Here is an 11660-nt window from a genome sequence, read left to right on the forward strand (position 1 = left end):
AGCAAGATCTTTTTTGATCCACCTTCTAGAGTAATGGAAATAAAAACAAAAATAAACAAATGGGACTTAATGAAACTTCAAAGCTTCTGCACAGCAAAGGAAACTATAAACAAGAAGAAAAGACAACCCTCAGAATGGGAAAAAATATTTGTAAAGGAATCAACAGCCAAGGATTAATTTCCAAAATATATAAACAGCTCATGCAGCTCAATATTAAAAAAACAAACAGGGCTTCCCTGGTGGTGCAGTAGTTGAGAGTCCGCCTGCCGATGCAGGGGACGCAGGCTCGTGCCCTGGTCCAGGAAGATCCCACATGTTACAGAGCAGCTGGGCCCGTGAGCCATGGTCGCTGAGCCTGCGCATCCGGAGCCTGTGCTCCGCAACAGGAGAGGTCACAACAGTGAGAGGCCCACATACCGCAAAAACAAACAAACAAACAAACAACCCAATCCAAAAATAGGCAGAAGATCTAAATAGACATTTCTCCAAAGAAGACATACAAATGAAGAAGAAGACATACAAATGGCCAAGAAGCACATGAAAAGCTGCTCAACATCACTAATTATTAGAGAAATGCAAATCAAAACTACAATGAGGTATCACCTCACACCAGTCAGAATAGGCATCATCAGAAAATCTACAAACAACAAATGCTGGAGAGGGTGTGGAGAAAAGGAAACCCTCTTGCACTGTTGGTGGGAATATAAATTGATACAGCCACTATGGAGAACAGTATGGAAGTTCCTTAAAAATAGAGTTACCATATGATCCAGCAATCCCACTACTGGGCATATACCCAGAGAAAACCATAATTGAAAAAGACACATGCACCCCAATGTTCATTGCAGCACTATTTACAATAGCCAGGACATGGAAGCAACCTAAATGCCCCTCGACAGACAAATGGATAAAGAAGATGTGGTACATATATACAATGGAATATTACTCGGCCATAAAAAGGAATGAAATTGGGTCATTTGTAGAGATGTGGATGCATCTAGAGACTGTCATACAGAGTGAAGTAAGTCAGAAAGAGAAAAACAAATACCGTACATTAACACATATATGTGGAATCTAGAAAAATGCTACTGATGAACCGGTTTGCAGGGCAGAAATTGAGACACAGATGTAGAGAATAAATGTTTGGACACCTGCGGGGGGGAAACGGCGGGGGGTAGGGGTGGGAGTGGGATGAATTGGGCGCTTGGGATTGACATGTATACACTGATGTGTATAAAACTGATGACTAATAAGAACCTGCTGTATAGAAAAAATAAATAAAATTTAAAAATTAAAAAGAATACCAGACGGTGATGAAGTACCAGAGAGCAGGGAGGTAACACGATCTGATTTTCATTTCAGAAAAAGCACTCAAAAGCTGGGTGGAGGTGGTGTGGAGGTTGTTGATGGAATTAGAAGTGGAAGGACCAGTGTGGCTGCCGTTAGAGTAACCCAAGTGAGAAGGTCTTGGTGAAAAAGTCATTATGGCTATTATAGTAGTAGTAGTAGTAGTAAGTACATCATCCTTCTAAAACAGTGGGTTTTGCCTCTATAAAGCCCAACACCTTCATTAATATTAAGTATTTTGTAAAACCCATTTTAAGACAAAACTTAACAATGATATAACCTACCTACACCTTCAGGAAAAAAGAAATTTGAAAATAAACTTTGAGTAAGATCACATGTCTTTCAAAATGCCACTGCTCAGACACAGCTAGACTAGAAGACGTAATGTAGTCAGAACCAGAACCAGAACTGACAGCTCTAAATGCTGACTGATATAAATGCGCTAAGTTAGCAACTTAAATTCCTCTACGACCTTTGCCACTGTAATGTGAGTTTCCCAAAACAGTGAACCAGTCAAATTCCAAAGCAAGACAAAATGCAATCTTTTGTCCATTTTCCCAGCAGTTATATTCCTGAAAAAGTCAGTGTCTATTAAAACCATACAAAAGTATTTGGTGTTCACAAGCATAATGAAGTTAAGTTCCAAGTTCTGGTCACTATAATCAGATTTTTCATCTATGTGAATGACTGGTGTGGCATCTTGAAAGACTCCTAGGTTGGGAATCAACTTACTGAGATGCTTCACTGCCCCATGCATTGCTGGATGTCTGACCTCTCTGGACCTAGTCCATTTTCATTGTGAAGTCCAAAAATATTCCCCAATAAAGTCATGAAATACTGTATTAGACAATACCATTTTTGTCGACAATCATTAGTGTAAAGTAGGCAGAATCTAAAAAAAAAAAAAAAAAGTAATGCTTCAGATGAAGGAAAGACTATGAAACCATAAAAGAGACAAAGAAAGTCTCTGGGTGTCACAGGAGATTTGAAATAACGCAAATGCCAACTAAAAAAATTCAGACTAATGTTTGAATTAATGAAGCCAGGACACAGCTATGTATTTTGTGGCAATCTTTGCAATACTTCTTTTCCACTAACTGAAAGCAAGGATCAAAATCTTGAGTACGGATTTCCAGGAAAACTATGTGTAGAGTAAATCTATAGCCTCATTCAACATGGCTAATTTCAAAAATTAAATCTGGCTGAGCATACGTACGACTCATCAAGGTTTATATGTTTTTCTAGATGAATTTCAAATTATGTCAATATAACATTTCTACATTATGAATTTAAAAATAATTCATAACAATTCTACAGACCATATGCAAGTTTATTTAAATAATTTAACACTGCACAGAGAGCTAATTTATAAGTATAAAAATAGGTGGTTTAGCAACCAAATACAAGCACCACACAGAAGCAGATTACACATACACGATTAGCCCTTTAGAAGACTAAGGCAACCTTAGTATCTCAAGTAATTTTATGAGAATACTTTACTCATATGATAGTCAGACGTCATTAAAACATCTCAAAATATGCAGAACCCACAAATATTTTTCAGTATGAAGTCTTCTCTTCCAGTTTTCTTATCAATATATTAATGATTCTTCTTAAATACTGTATAACAGTTAGTCTAGATTGACAAATGGGCTATCAAAACCACTATCTTGTTGGTTAGACAGAGGAGCAATTAATTTTCTTGAAGACTGTGGACACACTGCAGATGGTACTGTACTGCTCAGCTTTTTGAAATCTGACTTTAATATATCAGCCTTACGATGAGGTGGGTGTCCAAGAGTCATGCTGATCCTCCCTGGCGGGGAATACGTGGTTTCTTCTGACAGGTCTGGAGCATGACCACTTTGACATTTCATAGGTTGATGAATCATACTGTTTTTCTCTGAATCTAAAGGAAAACGTGCTGCTGAAAACTGTTTGAAATTAACAGATTCGTCCAGCATATCCAGAGTTTCTTGTGGCCTATCATGCAAAAATGACACTTCATGACTGTTGCAGGGTAGAGCGGCACTGTTGGAATGCCAGCCTATAGAGTCACTGAGGTCCCCTCCATCCTTTACTGGAGTTTCCTTAACACCCAAACTTTGACTTTTCTCAGATGCAGCATTTTCACTTGCCATCAGTGGATTACACTTGTATACTTTTAAACCAAGTCTTTCATTAGGACTTCGAAAAGTTATATGCGTGGACTCAGATTCAGAAAGACTAGGGGTATATCTAGGTGAGGGTTTATTTCTGAAGGATCCGAGAAAGGGGTGTGCAGTTGAGTGCTGGAGTGATTCAGAGACAGTATCACGGAGGAGGTCTATCTTCTTGTGCAAACCAAAGCCTCTTTCACCTTTGCAAGGAACAAACTCAGGAGAAACATTCCTTGGCAAAGTGTCTAGGTGTTTGTGACTGTTATCCCCGAACTGAAAGCCTGGATGTGACTCTTTGGAATGCTCATGCTTTCTGTCCCCGTGCTCTGCGTCCTCTAATCGCCTTTGTAAGTTACAGGCAGCCCTCCTCTTAGGAGCTTGGTCACACATACTTCTAGGGATAGTTTTTATACTGTTTGATTTGCTTTCACTGTGACACGATATATTCTGATTCACATCATTTCTTTTTGATTTTTCAACTCCAGTCAGCATCTCTGAAGTCAGAGGCAATACTATTGTATACAAGGGAACACAAAATTAGGGGAAAACAAAATTAGGAGAAAATTAACACTGAAAGAGGAGAAAAAATATATGTTTTTATGTATTTCCAAGGGATGCATATACATTTTAATCATTCTCAAAGAAAATACATCAATGCTGGACATTTAAAAATATTCTTTTACGTATATCTATTAGATAAAGCTGAGTAATTCTGTTAATGAAATTTGTTATTATTGCTATCCACCTGCTGCATTATTTTCTGTAATAGGTGGTACAGCATTTCAAGAGCCAACTGCAACATTTCCAGTTTTGCTCTGATGTCAAATATGGAGTTTCTGATGGAGAATGTTTGGTGGAAGAACCCACCCAACCCAAGACAGACAGACAGACAGACACAGACAGACAGACAGACAGACAGACAGACAGACAGACACACACACACACACACACACACACACACTCCTCTCACACACTTTCTCTCTTTTTCTCAAAGCTAAAATAGTTTCTGATTTAATTAGCTAAGACACTAAATCTGATCAGAAGCAGAACAGCCACACAGCATAGAATCAGAGGCATCATATCTCAAAGTAGGGTACCTTGGTCCTTAAAGTCTCTGAAAAGGGTTTGTTTCTGCTGGGGACATTATTCATTATTTGCAGTTGCCCCAAATCTAGAAAACTCTTTTTTTGTTATATGCCACGGCCCTTCTATAGCCAAGGTTCACATCGCCATTCCAAAATTTACACAAATAATCTCTGTGCTTTTATTTGAAGAACGTTTACCAACATCAATCTTGGGAATTCCTGAACAGTCTTTGCTTCAAGCTTTCCAGAAGTGCAAAAACCCCATTTCCTCACAGATATGTTCAAATCCTCCCAGTGTGACTGGGAATTTACTAAATTTTTTCATGTTTTTCCATCAGCTTTTGATTCATATATTCTTAAGTTATTTTATTTTGAACAGAAAGAATTCATTTATAGCTTCTTGGGAGGTTGCTCCTTTATCATTATGAACTATCACTTTGGTCAGTTTCATGCTAACTCTAATTTACCTAATATTGTATTTAACTCTATAATTTATCTAATATCAACATTGCATTGCTTGGTATATCACTTTCCAGCCCTTTATTTTGAATTTTTGACAATGTTCTTATCTGGAATAACATACGTCTAGAATATTTAAAACTGATTGAAAATTGTGGTCTTTTAATAAGTGAGTTTAACCAATTCACATTTAGTGTGACTGCTGATGTTTCAACCTACTATTATCTTCTATTTACCCATGCTTTCTACATGTATTTTTCCTCTTTCTAGATTATTAGATTGAAACGTTTTCTTCCAAGTTTTACCCCTACTACTTTGAAAATTATATATTCTATTTCTCTATTAGTTAGCCTTAAATTTTTATACACATACTTAAACTTGTATTTTTCTAGCAATCTCTAGAGTTATCAGTATCTACATCTTCTCCTTGAAAATAGCATAAATCTTAGCATATTGTTAGTTTCCTCTATAATATCCTCCTCCATCTTTCTGAGAATACTGTATTTTTCTAACATTCTCAGGTCCTGTTGTTTGTTCTATTAATTCTATCTTTTTAGGTATAAGTTCTGTTGTGGATTTTTTTTTTTTTTTTTGCTTTGTCTTATTTTGAGTTTGGTATCTTTCTTCATGGTGCTGGCTTTCTATAAATATGTGGTAATTCTTGGTTGAATGCTTATCTTTCAGATGTCCTGAGCACAGTATCTGCTGCTTGTTTAAAGGAGTTGGAAGTGGAGTGGGAAGGAATGAGCAGCAGGGTAGAAAGACCTGATACCTGGTACTCTGGGATTTGGGCTCTCAGTTCCTCCTCGGTGTGGCTAGCCACCTAGAGCACTGCCCAGTTCCCAGACTCTCTGTTCCTGTTGCTCTTACCTAGCCCAATCTGAGGTTCAGGAAGAAAGGTAAGTCGAAATAAAGAGGGCAATCCCACCTGGTTTCAGCTGCTCTGGAACACCAGCTAATTACCCCATTGGTATCCCCTAGGCTTACTACTTCTCCTGGAACATACCACCTTCACACGTAGAACAGTTTCAATATTGCTCCCACTTGTAACTATCATCTTCTGGGAGTTTTGAACTGAGGTTTCCATCTTCAGTTTACAGTGTTTGCCTTCTTTCAGGGATTTCTCACAGCCTCTGATTTATCAGTTGTAACTTTTAAAAGCTCAGTTATAATTTCTTCTTTTTCTCCTTCTATGCTGTCGTTTAAAATCTTTTCTATCATTTCTAGGGATGGAAGCAGCAGGAGGAAGCTGGTGGGTAAGCTCAGTCTGCCTACTTGAACTGGAAACTCTACACTGTTTTTTTGTAAGTTTCCAGTTTAAGTAAAACATGCACACAATAGGATAACTCAGCTCACTCCTTACATTCTCCACTCTCATACTAAAGATATTACATATCTAAAAAAGAGGGAGAGAAAAATCCTTCAAGTAACTCATTTTGACATACCTGACTGTGTAGTTTTGCTCTGGGATCTATTAGAAATAGGTGTTTCCAGCAATTTTGCCATCATAACAAGTTTGCTAGCAGCATTCATAATCTTTTTCTCAGCCCTGTGGGGAATTCCAGAATATGAAATTAATACAGTTTAAAGGAAAAAATAAGTTTCCTTAGCCCCAGGATTTCTGTTTTCCTATATGCTTTGCCACCACTTAGGGCAGCACAGACATTAAGCCTCTCTTAATCCCTAGTGGCTCATCATGTAGACACAGTTAATTCTGTGGCTAAGGAAAATGCTTAGAAAATGACAACATGCTGTCCTGGTACTCTCAGGACACACTGTTCAGAGAGAACTTACCCTTCCTTTTTTCCATCATCCTGCAAAATCTGCTGGAGGCAAATCAAATAATATTTGCGCATCTTTCGGGAGGTTTCTTGACGTTCTCGCAATACCTCTGCTTTTACCATTTCCGCAGCTCTTTCCTTACTCTCCTGAATATAACGAAGCATATCACCTGGGGGCGGGGGGAATCCCCACAAAATGCACGTTTATTAGCAGTTTTTCCAAAACAGGAGAGGCAGACTTCAGACCAATTTTCTGGGAGATGAAGTGACTGGATGTATAGTTTAAACATTATAGGTTTCTACAATCATTAAAATGGAATATTTCCGGTCACCATTTTGGTAGACTCAAAGCAGGAGTAATCCAAAAGTCCTTTTACAATGATGACAGACATATATGGTAAGGAAACATGGCACATCCCCCAGGGAAACTGTCATATTTTGAAACACTGAAGCAAGCAGTTATCATTAATATGAGGCACAGATATTTATACATTTCAATTACATATTACGTCTAGTTAAGACAAGAGAAAAAAGAAATATACAGAAAGGGTAAGGCAGAAAGGAAGAGAGAAGCAGACAAAGAAAGAGAGAAATGAGGTAATATGAGCTGGATTCATATTCTTCTGTTTACTTGTGCTCTGAAAATCCATGTTTCATTATTTATTCAATTTTCTGGCAGCACTTTTGAGTGTCCAACTAAATATAATACTACAATCCATGAGAGATACGTACAAAATGCTATTGCAGGGAGAAAGATGAGACTTATGATGCCTCCTGAAATTTACGTTTAAAAATAGTTCACAGCTTTCAAGTCTTCCTTTTATGTTTAACTCAGTGTGCTTTGATTGGAACTGCCACTATTTAAGGTTAACATTTTGACCTAAATCCAGGACTACATCCTACCTCTATAATATTATCATCCCTATTATATTAAGGATTCCAACTCATAATGGAATCTCCCTCAATATCAGTAAGCTCTTCTTGAAAATTACACATTCTATGCAAAAATGCTAAGTGGAAGACTATTTTTCATTACTTCAAGTGGGAAAAATTTTGATGGAGTACATGTCAAAACAAAACTTCCAACCAACTTCTAAAATGTAAAACAATACACATAAATACACAAGTTATCATGTTAGGATGAAAAAGAAAAGCTTAAAATTTCACTTTCCAATCACTATAATTGTTAACAAAAAGTAAATTTCTTTCTAGTAATATGTACTCTGTTAGTACTGGCAACAGCTAAGAAGCACATTCTCTATACTGATACTGAGTGGGCTTTTCAAAACATCTCCACCATGATTCTGATGATCTACCAATTATATTTGGAACTTGAGACCTTTCCCACTCATTCTGTTTAAAATGAATGCAATTTTAGTAGGTAAATATACATTTCTTGTACATAAACACTGGTATTGTTCTGGGACATACATACCAACTATGCAATATTGCAATTAAAAACCAGGAGGTATTCTACTGGGAAAACATAAACCACAGAAATGTTCTGCAGGATATGTGGCACCACCTAGTACTACAGGACTTGATAAATAAATTTACATCTATGATATAATCCATTATGAAAATAATAGAGACAACAGAACAATTCCTAATTACATCCATTTTTCATGGTCCTTAAAAGTTTATGGAAGAAAGTAGTAATTGCTCATTTAAACTCATATGACATTTTCTTTGGTAGTAGTTATTTAAGTTGTAAGATTATGAAATTTTTAGTTTAATATTAGTGTCCAAGAAGAAAAATCTTGGAAGCAGTTCAAGACGGCGGTACAGGAAATCCTGAACTCACATCCTCCCACGGACACACCAAATCTACAGCTACATATGGAACAACTGTCTCTGAAAAAGACCTGAGAACTAGCCCAAGAGCCACCCCACACAAAGGACAAAGGGGACACATCAAGGTGAGTAGGAGATGCAGAGACGCAATCTTGCCAAAACCTTCACCCTTGGCATGACATCCCACAATCAGGAGGAATATCACAAAAACAAAGCTTCTCCCTGAGGAGCAAGGGGTTTGAGCCCCACATCAGGTGCCCCAACCCTTAGGACCTGCTCCAGAGAGATGAGCCCCCAAAACACCTGGTTTTGAAAACTAATGGGGCTTACGTCCAGAAGACACCAAGTGCTGTAGGAACCTGAGATTCCACTCCTACAGGACTCACGCACAGACTCACTCAACTCAGGAACCCAGTGCAAAAACAGCAGCATTAAAAATGCCTAGACCTTACGTTAAGGGAGATGTACTTGCTGATCTTAAAGCATCTGCCAGAAGGGCAGGATCTGTTAGAACTCTCCCAGGGAACAGCGGTGCTGGCGGGAACCATTTTTGCACTCTTCTGCCTTACTAGTATTGGCCCTGGCAGGCGCCATTTTTACACTCTCCCTCTACCTTGCTAGAGCCACTTGCCCCACCCTTGGACTCCATGGTGGCCCCACCATGCCACACCTAGCCTGGTGTTCCACTGAAGCCCCACCACACCAAACCCAGCAGGGGTGCACAGTTCACACAGGGGCCACCCCTTGAACACCTGGCTCTGGTGGCTAGAGGGCTTGCATTTCTGGACCCCGCAGGACTGAAACAACTGGAGAGATAATTCTTGGCAAGCTACAACCCCCAGGACACTGCACAGACAGCAGCCTGAAACACACCCCAGTCTTCCTGTGACCACTCCTTCAAGACTGGGAGAGGTAGCTGTTACATAGAAATAAACACATAGAGAGTCAAGCATAATGAAGAAACAGAGAAACATGTTTCAAATGAAAGAACCAGACAAAACCCCAGAAAAAACCCTTAATGAAAGGGATGTAAGTAACTTACCTGATAAAGAGTTCAAAGTAATGGTCATAAAGACGCTCACCAATAAGAATGAACACAGAGAGAACTTCAACAGAAAAATAGGAAATACAAGATATGTTAAAGAGACTCACTTCAGATGTAAGGACATATACAGGCTAAAAGGGAAGGGATGGAAAAATGTTTCATGCAAATGGAAACCAAAAGAAAGCTGGAGTAGCTTAGCAAATTCCTAAAATTTGTGTGGAACCACAAAAGATCCCAAATAGCCAAAACAATCTTGAAAAAGAACAACAAAGGTTGGAGGCATCATGCTTCCTGGTTTCAAACTACAATACAAAGCTATAGTAATTAAAACAGTTTGGTATTGACATCACAGACAAACAGATCAATGAAACAATATACAGAGCCCAGAAATAAAACCCCTCACACATGGTCAATTAATTTACAACAAAGGAGGCAAGAATATACAATGGGGAAAGGACAATCTCTTCAAAAAATTGTGATGGGAAAACTGGGTAGCCACATTCAAAAGAATCAGACTGGACTACTTTCTTTATACCATAAACAAAATCAACTCAAAATGGATTAACGACTTGATTGTAAGACCAGAAACTATAAAACTCCTAGAAGAAAACACTGGCAGTAAGCTCACTGACATTGGTCTTAGTGATATTTTTTTGGTTCTAACTCCAAAAGCAGTGGCAATATATACAAAAATAAACAAGTGGGACTACACCAAACTGAAATGCTCTGCAGAGCAAAGGAAACCATCAACAAAATAAAAAAGGCAACCTATTGAATGGGAGAAGATATTTGCAAATTATATATCCAATAAGGATTAATTTCCAAAATATACAAAGAACTCATACGACTCAATAACAACAAAAAACAATCAATCTGATTAAAAATGGGCAGAAGAGCTGAATAGACAGGTTTCCAAAGAAAACATAGATATGGACAACAAATATATGAAAAGATGCTCAACATCACTAATCATCAGGGAAATGCAAATCAAAATCACAATAAGATATCACCTCATACCTGTTAGAATGGCTACCATCAAAAAGACCAAGAAGTGTTAGTGAGCATGTGGAGAAAAGGGAAACCCTATGCATTGTTGATGGGAATGCAAACTGGTGCAGCCACTATGGGAAACAATATGGAGATTCCTCAAAAGAAGAAAAATAGTACTACTATATGATCCAGCAGTTTCACTTCTGGGTATTTACCAAAAGAAAATGAAAACACTAATTCGAAAAGATACACGTGTGCCTATGTTCATTGCAGCATCATTTACAATAGCCAAGATAGCCAAACAACTTAAGCGTCCATCAGTGGATGAATGGATAAAGAAGATGTGGTACATACATACAATGATACTACTTGGCCATAAAAAAGAATGAAATTGCTTGCCATTTGTGACAACCTGGGTGGATCTTGAGGGCATTATGCTAAGTGAACTGTCAGACAGAGAAAGACAAATATTGTATGATTTCACTTATATATGGAATCTAAAAAAACAAAGCAAATAGAGAACAGACTGGTGGTTGCCAGAGGGGAGAGGGTTGGAGGGTGGGAAAAATGGGAGAAGAGGGTCAACAGGTACAAATTTCCAATCATAAATAAGTCATGGGGATGTAATGTACAGCACGGTGACTATAGTGAATAATATTGTACAGTAGTCCCCCTTTTCCGCAGGGGATACATTCCAAGACCCCTAATGGATGCCTGAAACCAAGTACTGAACCCTAAATATACTACATTTTTTCCTATACATACATACATGTCATAACATTTATTTTATAAATTAAGCACAGTAAGAGATTAACAATAATTAATAATAAAATAGAGCAATTTTAACAATATATTTTATTTATTTATTTATTTATTTTTTGTGGTATGCGGGCCTCTCACTGTTGTGGCCTCTCCTGTTGTGGAGCACAGGCTCCAGACGCGCAGGCTCAGCGGCCATGACTCACGGACCCAGCCGCTCCGCGGCATGTGGGATCTTCCC

General features: G+C 38.2%; 1 protein-coding gene across 1 annotated transcript in view; it reads right to left on the reverse strand.

The window, feature by feature from the left end:
* Window positions 1-2095: 2095 nt before the first annotated feature.
* CEP152 (centrosomal protein 152) overlaps window positions 2096-11660 on the reverse strand; it is a 97065-nt gene continuing 87500 nt past the window's right edge. The window contains exons 24-27 of the mRNA XM_082841177.1: window positions 6845-7001; window positions 6496-6599; window positions 2899-4018; window positions 2096-2239 (exon numbers count right to left, since the gene is read on the reverse strand). Of these exons, the coding sequence (XP_082697303.1) occupies window positions 2979-4018; window positions 6496-6599; window positions 6845-7001 (1301 nt within the window). The 3' untranslated portion in view covers window positions 2096-2239; window positions 2899-2978. The remainder of the gene's footprint in view (window positions 2240-2898; window positions 4019-6495; window positions 6600-6844; window positions 7002-11660) is intronic.

The sequence above is a fragment of the Leucopleurus acutus genome, assembly GCF_964270905.1.
Source record: "Leucopleurus acutus genome assembly, chromosome: 1".
In the NCBI taxonomy this organism is placed as follows: Eukaryota; Metazoa; Chordata; class Mammalia; order Artiodactyla; family Delphinidae; genus Leucopleurus; species Leucopleurus acutus.